The sequence below is a fragment of the Oncorhynchus kisutch genome, linkage group LG4, assembly GCF_002021735.2.
Source record: "Oncorhynchus kisutch isolate 150728-3 linkage group LG4, Okis_V2, whole genome shotgun sequence".
NCBI classification, from domain to species: domain Eukaryota; kingdom Metazoa; phylum Chordata; class Actinopteri; order Salmoniformes; family Salmonidae; genus Oncorhynchus; species Oncorhynchus kisutch.
In genome coordinates this window covers 41,112,143-41,135,372 of record NC_034177.2, presented here as the reverse complement: position 1 = coordinate 41,135,372, position 23,230 = coordinate 41,112,143, and the positions used below count along the sequence as shown (strand labels likewise).

General features: G+C 44.5%; 1 protein-coding gene across 5 annotated transcripts in view; it reads right to left on the bottom strand.

Moving 5' to 3' along the window:
* mtss1la (MTSS I-BAR domain containing 2a) overlaps window positions 1-17,730 on the bottom strand; it is a 39,281-nt gene extending 21,551 nt beyond the window's left edge. For 3 of the 5 annotated variants that reach the window (XM_031822949.1, XM_031822953.1, XM_031822950.1), the window contains exons 1-3: window positions 17,203-17,730; window positions 10,985-11,046; window positions 10,721-10,794 (exon numbers count right to left, since the gene is read on the bottom strand). In XM_031822949.1, coding sequence (XP_031678809.1) covers window positions 10,721-10,794; window positions 10,985-11,046; window positions 17,203-17,271 — 205 coding nt within the window. In that variant the 5' untranslated portion in view covers window positions 17,272-17,730. The remainder of the gene's footprint in view (window positions 1-10,720; window positions 10,795-10,984; window positions 11,047-17,202) is intronic. The other 2 variants (XM_031822951.1, XM_031822952.1) reach the window with 1 other exon arrangement.
* Window positions 17,731-23,230: the final 5,500 nt, after the last annotated feature.

Here is a 23,230-nt window from a genome sequence, read left to right as displayed (position 1 = left end):
GCAAACTTCAGACGGGCCTGGCTTAAGCAGGGGGACACTTCTGGCACTGCAGGATTTGAGTCCCTGGCGGCGTAGTGTGTTACTGATGGTAGGCTTTGTTACTTTGGTCCCAGCTCTATGCAGGTCATTCACTAGGTCCCCCCGTGTGGTTCTGGGATTTTTGCTCACCGTTCTTGTGATCATTTTGACCCCACGGGGTGAGATCTTGCGTGGAGCCCCAGATCGAGGGAGATTATCAGTGGTCTTGTATGTCTTCCATTTCCTAATAATTGCTCCCACAGTTGATTTCTTCAAACCAAGCTGCTTACCTATTGCAGATTCAGTCTTCCCAGCCTGGTGCAGGTCTACAATTTAGTTTCTGGTGTCCTTTGACAGCTCTTTGGTCTTGGCCATAGTGGAGTTTGGAGTGTGACTGTTTGAGCTTGTGGACAGGTGTCTTTTATACTGATAACAAGTTCAAACAGGTGCCATTAATACAGCTAACGAGTGGAGGACAGAGGAGCCTCTTAAAGAAGAAGTTACAGGTCTGTGAGAGACAGAAATCTTGCTTGTTTGTAGGTGACCAAATACTTATTTTCCACCATAATCTGCAAATAAATTCATTAAAAATCCTACAATGTGATTTTCTGGATTTTTTTTCTCATTTTGTCTGTCATAGTTGAAGTGTACCTATGATGAAAAATACAGGCCTCTCTCATCTTTTTAAGTGGGAGAACTTGCACAATTGGTGGCTGACTAAATACATTTTTGCCCCACTGTAGATATGTATCGAAACATCTTGAAAGGAAAATATGCACTTCCCTACTGAAGATGGATGCATACAATGAAGAGTAATCTATTTCATTTATATACCTAGAGACTAAACTAATTCCCTGGTGAAACTCATCATAAGACAAAGCACCTTTCACAACAGATACAGTAGCTAGTATTCCCTTCATTGGCTTCAATTCTCTGTGGATTATGTCAAAAGCATTCCACCTCACATAACTCCATCTCCCAGAGGCATCAGGGGCTTCCCGCCAGATGCTGGATGGATTTGGGGGATGGATGAATCCACTGACAACCATGTGTGGATGGGATGATGTGTGGTGGTAGTTTAGTCATGTTGTCATACAGCTGTATTTCCTTTCCAAGTGACTCAAATGTGTACAGGTAAGAGGTCAGAGGTTACCCAGCTGAATCCCACCCACTATGATAACGCAGGAAGTGATATAGGGAACAGAGACCATGGGAAGATCTCTCGCATCCCCTCTCTCCTCATCTCTTTCTCAAAACCCATTGAATGAGAAAGCCAGAGGTCCCTCCCCTCTGACCTCCTCCAAAGGGTTTTGAGAAGGAGTCGAGGAGGGAGGATCGATGTTTCAAATTATCTTTAACTGGGCTAATAACCTAATAACTCACTAACTAGCAAAGGATATAAACAAATGTGCACACGTGGCTACATGTAGCTTTCACTTTGATTTCAAAACAAGCGCATCTACTCATGACCACTCATGCTGTAAACACAGTCCAGGTCAAAGTGAATGGCACAGCTCCATATATGGCAATGGTCTATTTGCATACAGGCCTACTGCAGCTCTGATTGGTTATGCCGCACAGATCTGTGTAGAGTACGGGCCTGAGTCTTGCCAGTCAATGCAATATAATCCTACTCTGATGAGTTCTGCCTACAACAAAATCTCTTGCATAGTTCATTTAGCATACTAAGTCTTTCATAGTTGGTTTTATTACGGTATGGTACATTGAAAGTGGCTAATATTACATTGATTTGATCACAATTCCCACAGTAAAGGGAACCGTTGAAAGTGTTATATAACGGGGGAAACTCTAGAAAGTTGAGTGAAGTTCAATCTCGTGCTTCTCTGCGGGGGCTGATATTTCTTCTGCGCGGCAGTCCCAGGGGAGCTGCACGCCCGCGCACAACCACAGCTTAGAGGGAACATTGGAAAGGACACGAGGAGTATGTGATTGAGATTCTCCCCATGTGGAGCCCTTAACCCCCCTTCCGCCTTTCTTTCCCGGGAAAGAAGTCCTCTGTCACCCACAGTGTGTTTGTGATGTGATTTGAAACACAACGGTCCTTTCTCTCTGTATGATATTCATTTTGCATGCATAAAAATGTCACTGAAACTATGGATTGGAAACTCCTCTCCACTCAGTCTCTTCTCTTCACAACTCCTGATCAATTTAATAGGTAATTGAAGGCCAAACCAATGTGAATATGCTTGTATAACATATATACATAGACATTTACAAAATGCACTCACAGAATTACACATGGAATATCTCTCTCTCTCTCTGAGTGTTCCTCTTTCCACTACAGGAGGCGTCCACAGCTGCAGATCAACTCTAAAGGGGCTGGCTTGGCAGGAAGAGGGAAGAAGAGGAGGATGGAGGGGAGTAATGGGCCTTTTATCTCTATAACAGACCTTCCCAATGTCACAGTCAGCCAGCCTCCCTCCACACACACACACTACCCCCATATCCTTTCCACCTTGCCCCCATTCCCATTCACACCTGCCAGGTTTCCCCTTACTTCCCCTCCGAAGGATTGGCTGAAAGTGACATCCTGGAGACGTCCTGACCAGCAGGCTTTCTACATCCAAGAGCCCTGGCCTCTGAACCTGACCGGACACGCTCCGCAGCCTGGAGTCCCACAGCCCACAGGCTAGCCCACACCACAGGCCTGGCTGGAGCAGATGCTGGGATAGCCTCAAACTCTCCATTCAATATAGCCTGTCTGACTGGGATAGCCTCAAACGCTCCATTCACTATAGCCTGCTGGACTGGGATAGCTTCAAACGCTCCATTCACTGTAGCCTATCTGACGGGGATAGCCTCAAACGCTCCATTCACTGTAGCCTATCTGACGGGGATAGCCTCCAACACTCCATTCACTGTAGCCTATCTGACGGGGATAGCCTCAAACGCTCCATTCACTGTAGCCTATCTGACTGGGAAAGCCTCCAACACTCCATTCGCTCACTGGAATCCAGAGGGATCCATCTAGTACATACGGATGCAGGCATATCCACATTGACAGTAGTTGCCTTGATGCATGTTCTCAACAAGTGTGAAGCTGTGTATTATAAAATAAGAATAATAACAGATGGGCAGGGCAATGGAGCCATATTATATTCATTCAGGCTGAGGTAAATGTCCCACAATGTTATTGGAGATATATATATGACTACATATGGTACACAGTCATAAGTCAGAGTTGGATGACAGTATGTGCCAGATACTGACACTTCCCAGGTAGCTACATAGATCTATACGACCAAGTCTGCTCATGGTTAAAGTTGTTGTGTACAGTATTTTTGAGCAGACCAGGCCCATTGACTGGTGAGTGGTTCCAGACCTCTGGTCCTGATTATCCCCATTCTCCAGTGATCCTCGGGGGAGGAATTTAACAAGCCGGCTTTATAGAGGCCGCACTGGTCCCGCCATCCGCCCGCCAGTAGCTCCAGGACTAGAGCCTGGGGCCTCCCTCCCTGATGCGTTCAACATGGTGTGTGTGGGGGGTGGGGGTGGGGTGCAGTCTGAATGGATTTAGCTTCCCATTGGAACACCTTCAAACTGTTCTACCTGCCAAAGATGCTAAAACTAGGTTGGAAGCTAGTTAAAACAGCTTGAGTGTTTTTGAGAGTGCTGACTGTGCTATGTCCTTCCTGTGTCAAACATCAATATGTTTATAGAGGCTGGTCCGAGGTAGCTAAAGAACAGAACATCCTCACTTTTATGTTTCCAGGAATGTCACGAAATTGGAATCTTATCCAGCTGGTTAGCTAGAGAAATCTCTTAGTCCTAAGGATAACAGTTAACCAAACTCCAAAGGATTACATCATACACCTCACGTAGGCACCATAGCCATGCAGTGATGCTGACGCTGATCAGCCTGATCTTAACACAAGCTCTTCCCTTCACCCTCTCTCACCCCTTTTAAGAGGTTCAGAGAGCAAGCCGGTGGAGGCCAATGATAGATGAACGAAGAGGGGGATGGAGAAGAAGAGAGGATGAAAAAAGGAATAAGACTTAGGTGGGGCTGATGAGTGAGGGGATAAGTGGACAACGGAACTGGTTGACCACTGCAGGTGCAGCTGTGGAAGCTAGGTTTTTGTGTGTGTGTGTGCGCGAGCGTCCGTCCGTCTGTCTGTCTGTCTGTCTGTTTGTCTGTCTGTGTGAGACTCAGGCCTCCTTATGACCCAGAAGATACAGTATTTCTCCCTTTCCCTTTTAAGGGGTCTCCAATGGAATCTCCAATGGGTCCTGCTAAACCATCTGGGAAACACTGTCTTAGCTCCATGGAAAACTCCACTTTTCCTCAACCTACCTCGTTGCATGATCCCAACCGTATCTTTATTCTGTCACTCACTCCCTTCCCACATCGCCTTAGTTTGCATTCCTTCATCTCAGTCCCTCTTCCTCTCTCCTTCTGTTTTCCCCTCCTCGTATCCCTTGCTCCCCTCCACCCGGGTCCGTACAGGATATAGCTGAACACAGTGTTCTCCTCAACTCTAATGTTTGTCTTCTTAGCTTGGTATTTGCCTGCAGAGTGTTCCTTACACAGAGCCAAGAGAGACTTGTTTTTCTCTCTTTCTCTCGTATTATTCTCTCCTTCCCTCCATTCCTCAAGATTCAAGGAATTTTGCTCATTTTTACGAGCAGGAGTGAAGGAAGCAAAGTGAAGCCCGTATGTCTGATAGTTTAGTTCATTTTATTTTATGAGCAGAATGGGGTGAAGGACGTGAACCTTTTACTGCAGTGGGCAAAATCATGGTCACACAGAGTGTTTCTTGGTAGTCTTAAACAAATCTACTTTGAGACAGAAGTATCCACCTCACACATATGGTTATGGGCTTAAAAAAAAGAAGACACCTGTACCATGTCAGATATAGAGTTCAAATGTATTCAGTTTGAGTTTGCATCCCAATAGTACCCTTTATATACATCACAGAAGACTGAAATATAACAAAACCGTTTGACATAGAAACACCGGATTATCGGCGGGTTTTTGGAAGAAAAAAATCGTAATTAATGAATTATTAAACATTCTACCCATGAGGCCAAAGATGGCGCTTTTGGTCATTGGCTGCAGGAAAGGGCTACAGGGTACTTCGGCTGTCCCCATAGAACCCTTTGAAGAACTGTTTTTGGTTGCAGGTAGAACCCTGTTGGCTTTAGTAACTATGAAAAAGAATAACAACATTCCTCCCATGAAGGCATGAGGTCATTTGACTGCAGGAAAGGGAAGCCTTGTATGATAAACGTTCTGTTCATTCTATGAATGAAGTGAAGGACTTAAGTTGACCTCCATCTGAAACACTGTCCTGGTTATTTGCATGCTCATGAATGTTGCATTTTCCCTAATGAAACCCAGTAGCGGGTGATAACTGCAACAGAAGGCCTACAAGTTTAAGAGATTGCATGTTACCCCAGGAAACAGATCGCAGGTGGTAACTGTAAAAAGGCTATACTTTGCCCCAGGAAACAGATCGCAGGTGGTAACTGTAAAAAGGCTATACTTTGCCCCAGGAAAACCATTACGGGCAGTAAAGAAACCAGGCGGCTTTATTCACGTCACAGGAATTTATCAAAAAAAGGTGTCCGCCTATTTGCAACGTACTTCCTTGTTATTACACTTTTTGTTTTTGGTGTGTTGCATTTGCATCCAGTAGCGATTAGGAATCACATGATTATGAAGACATAAATGTATGAAAGTGTTTAACTAGTTGTGTCCTTGCGATGTACTTATCTATTCATGTTGTGTATTATGTCATGCTTTACGTTCTGTGTGGACGCCAGGGAGAGTAGATGCTGCTTTAGCAGTAGCTTATAGGAGTCCTATTAAAACACTAAGTACATCCCATTCTCCGTAGTAATAATCATTATTGGAAACGTTCATTTGGGTGTTTAGGGAGTGACCGCAGGCCCTGATTTTAATGCTCCTGAAAAGCACATGGGAACTCAGAGCCACCACAGCCATGACAGGCAAGCAGGCGGAGGGACAGACTGCTGTAATGATGGTGGTCATTCAAGACTCACTCCAGAATTACAATGTAATAAAACACAAAACAACTGGTAGGAATAGCATGTCATGGTGAAAAGTGCATCACGCAACAACTATGTATTCAATAACAAATACTCGACACACAATCATGTCCACATCTAAATAATCCTGGCCCATACATATTCTAATCCACACGTACATCATATAGCATCTAGCCTATACACAATTCAGCCCATATACAGCACACCCATAGCCTGGTCCCAGATCTGTTTGTGCTCTCTTGTCAACAATGACCATAGGAGACAAGACAGCACAAACAGATCTGGGATCTGGGCTAGTACACACTCCTATATCTCCCCAAATAAAACTAGGCCTGTATCACCATATTACGTGTGCCCACTCTGTTTTTGTGACATGTTCATATAAATTGCTCTGCTGCTATGATGGTGGAGCTGACAGTCATCTCCAGGGCTGTACTGTGTAGCGTGGGGCAGGGCTGTATCTCTCTGTATCTGCCAGGCTGTCCAGATGGCGGACAGAGATATCCGTGCCATCTGCCAACCCAGAGAAGCACAGCGGCCAGGCAGGATTACTGCCTCACTGGCACACTGATATAGTACAACACCCCCCCCCCCCCAGTGTGTGGGTGTGAATGTGTGTGAGAGAGAGGAAGAGAGTGAGGGGGAGAGAGAGAGAGAGAGAGAGAGAGAGAGAGAGAGAGAGAGAGAGAGAAAGAGAGCTGGAGGATTGAACATCTTGGAAAGTGTCTGTGAGTGTGAGTGTCTATGTATTGGATTGTCGAGAAGGATTTCATTGGACGGTGTATACCATGTGTATCCTGTACATAAGACTAATAAAACTTGAAACTACGTGAGTAAGATCTAGCATACAGAACACCTACAGTGTCTTCACGTACACACACCTCCCATCACAGAGTGATCTGCAGGACATCTGAGTGTGTTAGTGTTAAAGCTATGGCCCTGGTGATCTGAGGAGAGGAGACCCAGTCTGTTATGTGTGTTGGAGTGAAGCAATAAGAGGATTAACTCTATGCCTCTCTCTCTCTGTCTCTCTCCTGGCTACAGAGAGCTGTGAAAATCCCAACACATCCCCCATTCCATCCAACCTCATCCACTGCCACTTACGTACCCCTCCTCCCTCACTTACCTAAATATGGAGAACTTACCCTCTCTTATCCAAATATGGAGAACTTACCCTCTCTTATCCAAATATGGAAACTTACCCTCTCTTATCCAAATAATATTAACCAACACACACTTCCACATCCTTGTCAGAAGTCCCAACCAGCCATCCAGAGGCAAAGACCTCCACTGAAGACACACACACAGTAGGACTTCAAGCATAAACCGAGTCAAACAGCAAAAAGAGTGAGGAAACATTTTACATTTACAAGCTAGATATTGCCTCTTTAAGAGAAAACGACTCTTTAACTCAATCAGCAAATATACTGTGCAGTTAAGGACAAACTTATTGAAGACAGATGCTAGGCTGAGATCGACCATTCCCCATTAATACCCAGTGTCCATTTCCACAGCAGTACTTCCTATCCTCATGCTTTGCTCTCCTCTCATTCACTCTCTCAGCTTTTGAGTGGGTGAACAGTGACAGGACAGGTGGATGTTTGGTTGAGTGCAGAAGGAGAGGTAGAAGACAGGATGAGTTAATTGGGTGATGGGGTGAGTGTGAGAGATGGGTGGTGGGTTAGTGGGGTGAGTGTATGCGATGGGTGGTGAGTTAGTGGGGTGATGGGGTGAGTGTGAGAGATGGGTGGTGAGTTAGTGGGGTGATGGGGTGAGTGTGAGAGATGGGTGGTAGGCTAAAGGGGTGATGAGGTGAGTGTGTGAGATGGGTGGTAGGCTAAAGGGGTGATGAGGTGAGTGTGTGAGTGTGTGAGATGGGTGGTGAGTTAAGTGGGTAAGTGTGTCGGGGCTAGATTACAGGGGAATAACGTGATGAAATCTCCAGCTGTTCCAGCAGTCCATCCCCTGATGCTGAGAGAGAATCAGGGCACAGAGCAGACCCCTGTAGCGCAATAAACCCTACACGGACACACACACAGACTAATAAACGCACACACAGACACATAAAGACACACACACAGAGACTCATTAACGCACACACACAGACTAATTGACATACACACACTCTTTCTCTTTGTCTCCCTCTACAACACCGTGTTATAACACTATTGCTACTGTAGCTTATCTCCCTGACTTGAACCAGCTATTTAAACACTTGTAGAGATCCCAGCGAACCCTGCTGTACCACAAATCAGGGAGGTGAAATGGCCCAAACCACTTCCCACTACCCAGCCTGCAGTGAGAGTTCAGGGGTCATCGTTCTCCAGCACCAGCCGGTTACCATAAATATTGACATTCCTCCAGCAAAAAGAATGGCTGCGGTTGTAGAGTCCACTGACTGGCACTGAGCACCAAAGTGCTCCCAGAGGACAAACGGAATGGAATTGGTGTCACTGACAAATCGCTAATGATTCAGAGCAGAACATTCAGAATCTCCATCTTCTTTACATAGACACAGGGATCAGTTAGTACTGTTTACGGTTTATAACCTGGGATGCTGTGTGTCTTCCACAGACCTGGGTTCAAATACCACTTGAAATCAATTTAAATATTTGATCTGGGCTTGAAGGCGCTTGCCTGGTGCAATGGAGGCAATTCTTCTTTAATCATTAGTTTTAGAACATCGCTCTCCATACTGTGTGCATATGCATCCTTCTGATGCTGCAGCCCTGGATGCAATGATGTCTGTCTTTAATCCTAAAGCTAATGTCACTGGGAGAGTGATGGGGTGGGGGTGTGAGCGGGCGTATGAGTGACAGAGATTTACATCATGTCCTCTCTAAGCATTTCAAATACTTCTGCTCTTCTTTCTCCTGCCTCTCTCTCCGTCTCTCTTGCTCTCTTTCTCTCTCCCCCTTCCCTCCTTGCTCTCACTCCATCCACAAACTCCTTTGAAGAGTTGCCCTGGCACAGTCATAACATTACTAGTGAGAATAGGTTCAGGTTGCCAGATGTTGCCAGGATCCAGCCCCTCTGAGAGCTCCCATGCTGTGAGGATGACTGACATATTGGACCTTCTTATGTCTAGGCCATCGGACAGCCTCATCACACCTGGCGGCCCACTGTTACAGCATCTGACCTCACTTTAGGTTACGTGATGCAGCCTCATCCGTGATGCAGTCCCGTTTGGCAATTAGGTGGTGTATCCCTATTCATGGTAACACTTAATTTGGATAGCCCTATCTGTAGATGCTTAGTAAACTATCATTAGACGATGCTGTTGACATGTTACTGAGAGACCACAGACGTTTTGTAGAGCATCGACAAATGGACTCTCCAAATAACGTGCTACCCTATTCATCAGTCTACCTTTGTAACGAATGGGCGACTATAGAACAGCTGTTGCAGACTATACAGACTCAGAGGTGGTTATGTGGAGGTATAGATTATTCTCTAGAGGACGGTACACATGTAAAGTATACATAGCACACTACTAGATTCTACAGACTGCTTCGTGTGTGTCAGCATGAGGTCTAAGGTCAGGTGGCTGAGCACCAGCTGTTGTGTGTGTGTGTGTGTGTGTCTGTGTGTGTGTGCGTGCGTGCGTGCATATGACTGTGCGTGTAGGTTTTTGACCTAAATACTGCTCTCGATGATCAACTGGGTGGAAATCTGTTTTAATCATTGTCCTACATCGGATCTGTCTGCCGCTCCATACAGTGACAAAGCATGATCAAAACACGACCTCATCACCAGCCCTACATACAATAAGCTCAGCTTTAGTGGGTTGTTTCCATGCAGATTCACCCCTCCTTTCAGATCTTAAATTACGATACAGTACTGAATCTGGACATGAGTCCTGTTCAAATACTCTTCAAATGCATCCTTCCTTCAATCAAGTTATCTCATTGACTACCTCTACCAAGGAAGGCTGCATTTTCAGAGTTTTTGAACAGGACCTTAGAGCCCGTATACTGCTGATGGCAGACACTGTGCGCTTCCCAGTAGTCTTAAAGATGCGTTATACAGGTTTTGTATAATTTCAGCCAGTAGTCTTAAAAGTAGCGCTCACGAGCCTTGTATTTGTGTTTCCCGAAGGCAGTAATGTAATTTATTGGCACATAGACCGGATAGATGCAGTGAAATGTGTTGTTTTACAGGGTCAGCCATTGTGGTACAGCGTCCCTGAAGCAAATTAGGGTTAAGTGCCTTGCTCACGGGCACATCGACAGATTTCTCACCTTGTCGGCTCAGGTATTTGAACCAGTGACCTTTTGGTTACCGGCCCAATGCTTGCAGCTTTTCTTCTAGTAATCGCAGTCCACAGACAGACATTATTGGAAAATTGTGCACGATTGTGTAGAACATCGTACATTTCGAAATAGGTTACGTCCTGACAAATTTCCTGCAATTCGGATGATATGTTACGAATTCCAATTCATACGATATGTTTTGAATTTGTAAGTGCGTAAGATCCCATTCAATCTGTTTAAGTGGCTTTTTCCTGAGCCACACTGATGTGAAAAATACGATAAGTATTTAAGTATTTAAGATAAGTGAAAGCAATAACAAAATCACTGTAAGATAAGTGCTTCACCTATACAATTTTTTCAGATTGGTTGTGTCAAGGATGAGGAATCTAGAAAGTGATATTAGAAAGTCTCCTTACCTCTTGAGTTGGTCGCCATGTCTGCCACCTTCTGAAAGGCATCTAGAAATGCCACTGTTGCCAGAACTGTGGTCCTACATGTGGACAGGAGGAGGAAACATTCAGCAGTCAGCATTCAACATCTACATTGACTAGAAACCATCAACAGTCCAGAATGTCAACACAGGACAGTTGGAGTTACCAGTCTACTGAAGAGGGTTTGGATAGGATATTCAATTATAGTCAGTCTCATAGACATAAATACTAAAGAAATAAAGGTCTCACCTGAGTTGGGAGTGCAGTTTAGTAGCCTTGGCACTGAAGTCTTCCCACACTGGATATGAACTCTGGATGAAAAAGGAAGCAAATGTTAGTTAACACCTTTTGCACTGCACGCACGCACACACACACACACACACACAAACACACACACACACACGCTTTGTTCCAGTTGGCCAGCACTTTGGAGCACTTTCTGTGCTCAACATTTTGATATGACTCATTTGTATGACTCAGAACAACATAATGCATTATCGTCCTATCAAGCTTGCATATTCTCTCTTACCTAACAAAGCTGAAGACACAGTTAGTTGACTGTGAAAATGAAACATGTGCCCAACATGGATGCATAACTCTGGAAGTTAGCATCTCCCCCAAGGGTAATTCTTGAAGTCAACACAGCATGCCTAAAGAACAAACTCCTGCTGATACATGTATTTTAAAAGGCCATTTAACTACGTTGCTACTACGTTCCCAGACTGTGTGACTATCTAATAGCGTCTCTGCTCCTGTGGGGTGCTGCAGGGCGGGCTGGGGTGTATGTGGGAAAGGGGGAAATTGGGGGGGACAGAACAGGTTGCATGCCGGCTCTTTAAAGGCCCAATGCAGTCAAAAATGTGATTTGTCTGTGTTTTATATACATTTCCAAATTATGGGGTTGGAATAATACTGTGAAATTGTGATAATGCCCTTTTAGCGTAAGAGTTGTTTGGTGGGATGGAGTTTTGGCCTGCCTGGCAGCCAGTAAATTAGTTAATAGACCAATAGGAAAGACAGTTCCAAACCTCTCTGCCAATAACAGATAGTTTTCAGTTTTCCCCAGAGAGAGGGGGACACAGCCTGACTGCATATTCACAACCTTCCCTTGCAGAGAAGTGAGAAGACAGCAGAGAAAGGAGAAAATAGGCAAAAAAACACCCCAGATCATTCACTGTCATCCTATTTCTCTCCTCATATCCTCCCAAGAAATAATGGTTAAACAAAAATAAAAAAGTAGAGATTCCATGTTTTCCAGATCTTTCTATGAGACAATTAACTCCTCACAAAGTGATCTGGTTTCACTTTAAAGGCTATCACATTCACTGTTAAAATGGTTTCCCCATGCTTCACCATTCTCCCTGTCTGTCTTCACTGGGCTGCAACAGGTGGCTAATCAGCTTTTCAGCCCTGCGCCTCCCGGCGACAACAGAGGAGGCTGAGAAGAGGCTGAGAGGAGGTTGAGCCAGGACAGCTGAGGGAGCAGGGGGAATGCAGGGTTAAGAGAGCCACGCAGTGCAGTGAAGGAAGACACACACACACATATGCGTGAACGCATCAACACACATACAGAGCTCCTAATATCCAGGCAGACCCTTCCTTCCTCAGTTAATGAATTCATCTGAAGAGAGCAGGGATGGCTGTTATATAACTGCATCAGATGCTGGCTGGTCTGTGTCATGTTGTGCTGTTAGATATAGAGGAGTTAGTGATACACGCTGAACTCTCAGCAGGCTGTAACACTGACAGTGTGTGCCTAGCCTAAATAGCTGGGTTAGTCATAGAGACATGGGGCTAATTCTCTCCTTGGCTTGCCAGGACGGAGGCCAAGCACTTGGCACCTGGGTAATATCCGTTAGGTACCAAATGGAAGAAAACTGACTGAAACCGGGAGGGATTACTTGGACTTTTTCAATAAGAAAGGCTAATTTCCATTTATATCCATAGCAGCGCTTGAAAACGTTTTTCATTGCATGCCCTAGCGCAGGGGTATTCAAATCTTACCCTACGAGGTCCGGATTACTGCTGGTTTTCTGTTCTACCTGATAATTAATTGCACCCACCTGGTGTCCAAGGTTTAAATCAGTCCCTGATTAGAAGGAAGGAATGAAAAAATACAGTGGAACTGGCTTTAAGGTCCAGACTTGAATTTGAAGGCCCTAGTGAATAAGACCCAGTTGTGCTGACTGCTGAGTGAAGTTTTATGAATCTTGACCCACCGCTGTGGTTAGACAGAAATCGCATCTTATCCCTTGAGGCGCTAAACGTTTTCATACACTATGATTTAGGACATTTGAAAGAACGGGGAAACGTCCACAGCGGGCATTGTCAGCTTGCTTCATAACTTTTGAGCTTACGAAGCACGAGCGCCACCACCAATCAGCCTACACCACCATGCACACACCCGTCGTTACTATGACAAATGATCGACTGTCCGAACACACACAAATCTAATTTGGTCACTTGAAACTTACTGATTGGACATTCAGTATTAAAAAAATGATATGAGCATTAAGGCCTGAAGTTTGAACAAGACTTTATAGAAGCAGAGCTCCAAGCCTAGAGAGAGGAATGACATAATCATTCTATATATATTCACACTTTGTATATATACAGTTTAGATCTAGTTTATAACTAGGGCCCAGAGTTCTTCCTGGTCAGATCATATGACACTTTCTATATTTATATAGTTTATAACTAGGGCCCAGAGTTGATCAGATTATGTGGTCAGGAAACTCCTAGTCCTATTTATGGCGAGTAGGGCAGAGCCGGGACGAATGTAACACGGGGTGAAAGTAACACGCCCGTTTTCTCAGATAACACAGAAGCTAGAATGACGTAGTGAAGTCAGCACATTCCTAATGTGGAGGACGACCCTCCCTGCAACAAAAAAAAAACTGCCCAGTCTGAACATGCTTTGCCGAGTAATCAACAAAAAGTGGTTTTGAGCGACGTAAGTATATAAAAAAAACAGACCCGGAAATATTTGTTGGTTGTAGAGTTGTGTTAAGTTGTTAAGGTTCCGAACATATGTCATTTTCTGAACCCATCTCGTGACTAAATGACAGCATAGGTTCCAAGTACCATGCTAGCTAGTCTTGTTGTTAGCCTGGGAGAAGTGACAGGAGAGATGGGTGGGATGAAAGTAACACAATGTAAATTGATGACATGGAATAAAATAAAACATTTAAGCACAGGCCATTGTCTCTTCTAGTTCATATTGCTTTTATATTGTCATCAAATTATCATCAAGTGACTTAATGTTTGAAAATGATATGACATAATTAGAATTACGCCTTAATCAATTGACTTGATGGATCAGCTCACATAAGGTTTTATTGACAGGTTAATAGTTAAATATACACTATATATACAAATGTATGTGGACAGCCCTTAAAATATGTGGATTTGGCTATTTCAGCTACAGCCCTTGCTGACAGGTTTATAAAATCAAGAACACAGCCATTCAATCTCCATAGGAAAGCATTGGCAGTAGAATGGCCTTACTTAAGAGCTCAGTGACTTTCAACGTGGCACAGTCATAGCTTACCATCTTTCCAACAAGTCAGTTCGTCAAATGTATGCCCTGCTGGAGCTGTCCCGGTAAGCTGTAAGTGCTGTTATTGTGAAGTGGAAACGTCTAGGAGGAACAACGGCTGTTTTTCATGTTTTGGGCTAGGCCCCTTATTTCCATTGAGGAAATGTTAGCGCTACAGTATACAATGACATTCTAGACAATTCTGTGCTTCCAAATTTGTGGCAACGGTTTGGGGAATTCCCTTTCCTGTTTAAGCATGACAATGCCCCCATGCACAAAGCGAGGGGGCATACAGAAATGGTTTGTTGAGATCAGTGTGTAAGAACTTGACTGGCCTGAACAGAGCCCTGACCTCAACCCCATTTAACACCTCTGGGATGAATTGGAACGCCGACTGCTAGCCAGGCCTAATTGTCCAACATCAGTGCCCACCTCAAAAATGCTCTTGTTGCGGAATGGAAGCAAGTTCCCGCAGTAATGTTCCAACATCTAGTGGAAATCCTTCCCAGAAGAGTGAAGGCTGTTATAGCAGCAAAGGCGGGACCAACTCCATATTAATGCCCATGATTTTGGAATGAAATGTTCGATAAGCAGGTGTCCACATACTTTTGGTTATCAACCCCGCCATGTGCAATTGGGTCCTTGACTTCCTGATGGGCCACCCACAAGATGGTGAAGGTAGGAAACAACATCTCCACTTCGCTGACCCTGAACACTGGGGCCCAACAAGGGTGCGTGCTCAGCCCCCTCCTGTACTCCCTGTTCACCCATGACGGCGTGGCAATGCACACCTACCACTCAATCATCAAGTTTATAGAGGACACAGCAGTAGTGGGCTTGATTACCAACAACAACGAGACAGCCTACATGGAGGAGGTGAGGGCACTCGGAGTGTGGTGTCAGGAAAACAACCTCTCACTCAACGTCAACAAAACAAAGGAGATGATCGTGGACTTCAGGAAACAGCAGAGGGAGCACCCCCTATCCACATCGAAGGGACAGTAGAGGAGAAGGTGGAAAGTTGTAAGTTCCTCTGTGTACACATCACAGACAAACTGAAATGGTCCACCCACACAGACAGTGTGGTGAAGAAGGCGCAACAGCACCTCTTCAACCTCAGGAGGCTGAAGAAATTTGGCTTGTCACCTAAAACCCTCACAGACTTTTACAGATGCACAATCAAGAGCATCTTGTCGGGCTGTATCCCAGCCTAGTACGGCAACTGCACAGCCCTCAACCCGCAGGGCTCTCCAGAGGGTGGTGCAGTCTGCACAATGCATCACCAGGGGCAAGCTACCTGCCCTCCAAGACACCTACAGCACCTGATGTCACAGGAAGGCTAAAAAGATAATCAAGGACAACAACCACCTGAGCTGCCTGTTTGACCCGCTACCATCCAGAAGGCATCAAAGCTGGGACCAAGAGACTGGAAAACAGCTTCTATCTCAAGGCCATCAGACTGCTAAACAGCAATCACTAACTCAGAGAGGCTGCTGCCTACATAGGCATAGGCTCTTATCACTGGCCACTTTAATAAAGTTAACATATCTTACATTACCTATAGCATAAATTATTCAAATCGACACAAACAAGAAATTATGGCCGATAGTACATTTGTTGAATGTAATAAGCATTACAAACCAGAAACATGGAGATAAGACAGATTTTGTGCACTCGCCAGCTGTTACTTTCGCCCCAATGCTCTGTTACTCCCGCACTACCAACAGGTACATAAATAACGGAGCAGTAGTTATGTTCTCTGTCTATTTCATTGCAACTAGTTTATCTTAGAAATGAAATTACAGTTGCTAATGATAGAGGATATATATAAGTGTTTTGTCATAAAATATGGCTCTATATCTCTAGCTCTAACGATCTCTGAGTAATTAGGGAAAAAGCTACAAATGTTACCTTGGTCCTGGTTTTCCCCTAGCCTATCCTCGTAGAACAATGTCACCCAACAATTCTTGGCAGCGACCCAACTTGTCTTCCTCCACGGCTGATGACCATGCCTGTTCATACTTTCCATCTGTTGCACAACAGACCAAACCAGGCCACGGCCTCAACCGATATCGACTTGTCCAGCTTGGCTGCCCATTCCCCAAAACCCCCATCGTCTAAATATAAAGAGAGACATCACAATCTTTGGTGGTGGACACTGGCCAGTGGCCATATGGTGTCCGTGAGCCAGACCACAGCCAACAGGGACCAGGGCCTAGTGGCCATAATGGTCAAGTGATTTGACACATGATGTCTTTGTCAAAGAGGTGCCTTCCTGGATGAGAAGGGGTCGCCAAAATTGATCAATCAACCCCTCTCTCCATCATTGGCCTGACGTTAGACACAGGAAAATGTGTAGGCACACAGGCACACACTAAAAACATGTAATGGCTTATGTGATCAATGTATGCATCATGCTTTATATGTCCACATCCCAGCTGTTGAGGTGATATAAAGGTTGTTTGTCATGTTTGTCAGATTAGGTTAGTGAGCTGTCATACATCCATCAAGACATCCATAATAACTGTGGTTATAACAGTGACTGATTAGGAGGTGGGTCAATGGGAACCCAGGCTTTTTTTATTCAGACATTATTCTGTTATTATTTAGTTAAAGATAACAATAGTATAACATACATTTTGCATAACAAAGTATAGCCTACAGCCTACAAATATTAACTCATTAAAAAAATCAACAGCCTGATTCTATTAAAGGACATACATGTTGGTCGTCAGCAGAATAGCTGCCCCCCTACAAACCTGCCCACTCTAGGCAAATAACACAAAGGAAAAATATGTATCACAATTTATGCTATTGCATAGCCAGTGAGGGGGTAGGGAATAGGAGAGGAAACAAAGGAAGTAAATTGCGTCTGATCATCAATGCAATAGCTCGGTAAAACCTGTCGACATTAATCGAGCTCTGGTACCTTCATGTCGTTGACGATAGCTTGGAATAATCCACCCAACGCTCCGCACTCCTTTTCTACCGACTCCATAATCACAGTAGTCTCTCAACGATGACTGAATACGACCAATTAAATGTCCAGAAGCGCAAAATATTCAAACATCAGAACCCCGATCTTTTCACTCGCCCTTCGTTGTCCTTTCCCATCCAAGCCAGACGCGGAGGATGCGAAACCTCCGGCTAGAGGGCAGACAAAAAGAAATCGGCTACTCAATGGCACCGGACTTTTGACGCTCGGTGGCGACTCTCTCTGCTCGGACGAGAGTGATGGAGAGGAGGCAAAATCCTTGTTCCAATTCCCTCCAGTCTACAAACTGCGAAAAGAAGAGCAGGGTGAGTTTGAGTCAACGTCGATCTTCATCTTTGGTTGATTTCACGGGCAAATGTGGAAATCACCAGTCCGGGGACCACGAGAGTCAGTCGTTCAGTCACAGCTCTGGAAACGGGGGCGCGCTCTGTTAGAAAGGAACAGATGTCTTGAAGCGGAGGTTCTGTAGTTCGATCCATAGGAATTGAAGGGGGCCGGTCAGTGTTTTTGTCACATGCAGCGTGGAGGGAGGGACACCCCCAATTCAAACAAAAGTGAGTCCGTATTCTCATTCAAGCATACTCTGAAGAGAAAAACAAAGGATATCCCCAGCTCCAAATGTGCTTTCAGCATGCACGCGCCTGTTCATCATTGACTGTATCAATCCCGAGTTTTTGTTGCAAAGCAACAATGGATCCAACACAACATCTAGACCCCACCATGCACATATGCTGCTGAATATGTTATTTTAAGCAAACATGTCATTTCAAGTTAAAGGAACCTTAATGTATTTCTTTAGTACATACACTAGTGGTATTAATGACATTGCATAGCAACAAAATTGACCGTTGTTGTTTGAAATATGAACTGTTCTTTATTCCACATGTGTGACAACATTAAAAGGTATCTGAAATCCCAACATTTTTTTGTAAATTGTGCAGAAGATTATTTTTTTTCAGTTGCATGTAACTTTTTATTTAGACATTTTTTGGAAGTCCATTACGGCATTAAATGATGATAGTTGCTAATTGGTGAGTAAAGAACGTATTTTGACCTGATTAAACTTGAAAAGCTAGTAAATGGCATGTTGAATTACTGCTTCTTGGGCTTAAAGGAGAATCGCCATATCACCGTCTCCTGTAAAGCCAGATTCTGGTTCAGTGTTTCCCCAACCACGTGGGCAGCCATGATGAGTCTGTCAGAGGCCTGTATGTGGGCCTGCAGCCCAGTCAGTCTGAACCACAGACCTCGCTCAGCCTCTTGGCATCCTCAGCAAAAAAAATAAAAAAAATACGACTCTGAAACCACCTCCCTCCCTCCCTCCCTCCTCCACCACCAACCCACAAATGCATGTGTTTCTGCACGATTTTCCCTTATTACCTAATTCTGTGAATGATGGCTTTAGTAAGGGGGGAAAACGCCAACTCTTCTGTTTATACTCACTTTCCGTAAGACTGTAAGGCTGTATGACGGAAATCAATTATCCACTCTCAATGTGTCAAGCTTGAGACTTTGAAGATCTTGAAAGCTTACGTAACTTAAGTGTAGCCCTTTACACTTCTACCCGGATACGAGTTAAACATTGGAGACTGATAAGCGGCTAAATTGGAACGCAGTGGCTGGACAGTACCACGCGATACATGACGTGTTCATTGGCCAAGACCTCCTCAAACTTGTGTATTCATTAAAACCCAGCCTTTTCGCGCCACCACCAGCTATTGCGCTCATTATTCTAGCTGTGAAAATAGCTAAAAGATTTCAGACACATCCCTGGACCTTTGCACTATGGCCAGTGCGTGGATATACCATTGCATTAGGTGTGGGAGTGAAATAACAGTTTATCTTTCCAAATAGGCAAAAAAAAACTATATAAACCATGTGATGTTCATTTTAAAATGTGATAACTGCATAAAATCATCATAGCATTTAAATCTAAGTCAAGCTGTTGTCTTAGCATTCCATTAACAGAGCATGAACCTGGCTGGCCTGGTACCAGAAACAGTCCTAGCTCCTCCTAACAGACTACTCCATCTGGAACATGCAGTTCTGTCAACCTTGACCTGATCACATGAGAGAGCCCCTCTCCACAGCCGATCTAAAAAGAGAAAGATGCCCACCACGATTGACTGTGACCTTTGACCCCCTAGCAAGGCCTTACCCATGATCCCTTGGGCCCCCCTGCCTCTTGGGTTTATCACCCTTTCTGTACCCTCTGCCAAGTCCCAAACAGCCGGATGTTCCCGTTTTCAGGGAAATGGAAAGAGAGCCTGTGACTCGACTTTTGGACATTAACAAGGTTACATTCCATCTTAACTTCTCCTCCACATTTACTGGGTTGATTGAATAGCGCAGAAGAGAACCTCCCCAGACAGTTTTTTGTTTCCTCTCGTCAAGACCAGTATGTAGGGGATCTAGTTTCAGGCATTTCGTTTACGCCTGCTGCATTAGGTTACCCTTGGTGAGGGATAACATAGGGACGGCTGGGGTCTACTCCGGGGTCAGCTGGCCATATGTCCACTTGACCATAAAATCAATAATGATTTACTATTGTTCCTCCAAATACTAGGCACGGCTGTTACGTAAGTAATCCCTGTATGTCGTCCCAAGTTAAGTAAATATGTTCACTAAATACGTTTTAAAGTATGCAAATCCAGTAACATGCAGGTGCAGGGTACAAGAAGTAAACTGATGATATTTTTGCCGCTTACTGTAACTCAAACTTTCCCCCCTTACTAGCTCTGACTTTGCTGATAGCTACTTTGAGAAAAATTTTACTTACTATGATTGTGATATGTGGTTGTCCCACCTAGCTAGCTTAAGATGAATGCACTAACTTTAAGTCGCTCTGAATTAGAGCATCTGCTAAATGGATACAATGTAAATGCCTGCACACTGTTGATTGCTCCCAACGTTTCGACACGAAGGGCTTCGCCAGGCTGTAAATAAGATGAACCCACAACGGGGGGGTGTCATCTTGGCAGATGATTGGACTCAGCTAGGCTGAACTATTGGTGTCCATAATGTGCAATTACACACAGGTTGGAATGTGTGTTAATACCTTGTAATCCAATTTCACACCATCTAATATTGGGCAGTATACAATAAAGCAAAAGGTTCCAATGTGTTTGGTGGATCTGATATTGCATAAGCTGATGAATTGAGGCAGGAGGCATTGCCCTGTGATAGTCTGAATCAAATTGTGTACCATAACGATTGGGCCACACTCATACAGGTAACTGCCACAATAAAGGAAATGCCAACATAAAGCTTCCTAATAGGTGTGGGCCACCATGAGCCATAACAGCGTCAATGTACCTTGGCATAGATTCTAAAAGTGTCTGGAACTCTATTGGAAAGATGTGACACCATTCTTCCACAACTATTCCATAATTGAGTGTTTTGTTGATGATGGTGGAGGAAAACGCTGTCTCAGGTGCTGCTCCAGAATCTCCCATAAGTGTTCAATTGGGTTGAGTTTTGATGACTGAGACGGCCTTGGCATTTGGTTTACATTGTTTTCATGCTCATCAAACCATTCAGTGACCACTCGTGCCCTGTGGATGGGTGAATTGCCATCCTAATGCGTCTTAGCCTTGGTATTCAAAATAAATGGCATGCCCAGCATTTGTATGCATGATGGGATGTTGATTGCTTAATTAACTCAGGAACCACACTTGTGTGGAAGCACCTGCTTTCAATATACTTTGTATCCCTCACTTACTCAAGTGTTTCCATTATTTTGTCAGTTACCTGTAGATCTCAACAATACACATCTTACACTTACATTCTAAACTATAGTAGGAACTGAGTGAATATAATATCATCCAGAAAAACCAAAAACCAAAGGAAATGCCCTCCACAATAGCTGCAAAAACCAAAGGAAATGCCCTCCACAATAGCTGCAAAAACCAAAGGAAATGCCCTCCACAATAGCTGCAAAAACCAAAGGAAATGCCCTCCACAATAGCTGCAAAAACCAAAGGAAATGACCTCCACAATAGCTGCAAAAACCAAAGGAAATGCCCTCCACAATAGCTGCAAAAACCAAAGGAAATGCCCTCCACAATAGCTGCAAAAACCAAAAGGAAATGCCCTCCACAATAGCTGCAAAAACGCCATAGTTGCTTGATTGAGTTAGACGAACATTCTGCTCTTGCTGACAGCTGTATTCAATGCTCTCAGTGAGAAACAGATGCAGGATATCCAAAATCCTCACCTAACACCAGGACAAAAAGAAGCAGGCCCAACATTTGACCTTCTCTGTGGCAAGCCAGCTGCAATATGAGACTCGGCGGCGTTGACCTTGACTTTAAACGTGATCTTTGGCTAAAAGTGGAACTTACAAGACGCACTCCATAAACTGAAGGCCTCTTGAAAGTGACCTCTCTGTGGGGTGAGTGGGGGTGGGGTTTGAGTGCTCTTCACCAGCACATACTGTACCTCCATCATGGATGCGTCCCAAATGGCACCCTGTTCCATATGTAGGGCACTACTTTTGGTCTATATAGAGAATCGAGTGCCATTTGGGACACATACATCAACAACATCTAGCAGATACTTCTATGTCCATAGAGCTTCTTCCTAAGTAATGGTTCCATGTGAACACAATCAGACACAGTGGCATGCTGCACTATTGAGTGTTTGACAGAAGCCTTCAAACAGAGGGAGGCCAGCTAATGAATGAGCTGATGTAAATGAAACAACTCCCTGTAGAGTGGAGGTACCAAAGGCCCTCCCTGGAGCCTTGTCCTGGGGCCGCGGGGCCTTCTCTTTGACCTCCCTCTCTCGTTCTCTCCATACTTCCCTTCCTCCATCTCCCTTCCCCCCCATCTTTTCCCTCTTCCCCATATTTCCTCCGCTTCCCCTATATTTCCCTGCACTTTCCCTTCTCGCTTGTCTCTACTTCCCCCACCATTCCCTTCTCTCCCACCTCTTCTTACCCCATCTTCCTCCATCGGTACCCCTATAGTACCCCCTCTCCGCAACCCTGACACCTCCACTAAGGTCAGGGGAGCTGGAGAAGATCCCCAGAGACAAACTGGTGTGTTAGGTTGACATGGAACATGTGAGCCTGTGGAATCCCCCCGTTCCGCCTGCCTGGCTAGCCCAGTGATTCGTTCAATACCGGGGGAGCCACAGACAAGTGTGCTTCCCCCAGGATATCTCAGAGAGAGAGAGAGCATGAGTGTGAACATGAGAGAGAGAGAGAGAGAGACAGGCCACATTTACACCAGGGGAATTTCAGAGTGAGATTTACTTGACAAATACAGACGCACACACTTATACACACACGCACACACAAATGCACAGTGATACTGCAAATGGGAAAATAAACCCTCACGGACAATAACCACAGGCATATTCACTCCCAAACAAATACCCAGAAAACACAAATACAGTCCTGGGAAATGGTTACGCGATGTTGGAACATTGTGCATTCCTGGGCTCTGTTGGACAGATAATTCTGAACTGTGCATCACAGCATTTACACGCTTAGAAAAAACGTGCTATCTAGAACCTAAAAGGGTTCTTCAGCTGTCCCCATAGGAGAACCATAAAGAACTATTTTGGTTCCATGTCCAAAAAAATCAAATACATTTTTATTTGTCAAATGCGCTGAATACAACAGGTAGACCCCTTACCTTGAAATGTTTACTTACAAGCCCTTAACCAACAATGCAGTTCAAGAAATAGAATTAAGAAAATATTTACTAAATAAACAAAGTAAATAAAGTAACACGAGAAAATTACAAAACAATAACGAGGCCATATACAGGGGGTACCGGTACTGAGTCAATGTGCGGGGGAACGGGTTAGTCGAGGTCAAATGATTAATTGTTCAGCAGTCTTATGGCTTGGGGGTAGAAAGGTGTTAAGGAGTCTTTTGGTCCTAGACTTGGCTTTCCGGTACCGCTTGCTGTGCGGTAGCAGAGAGAACAGTCTATGACTTGGGTGACTGGAG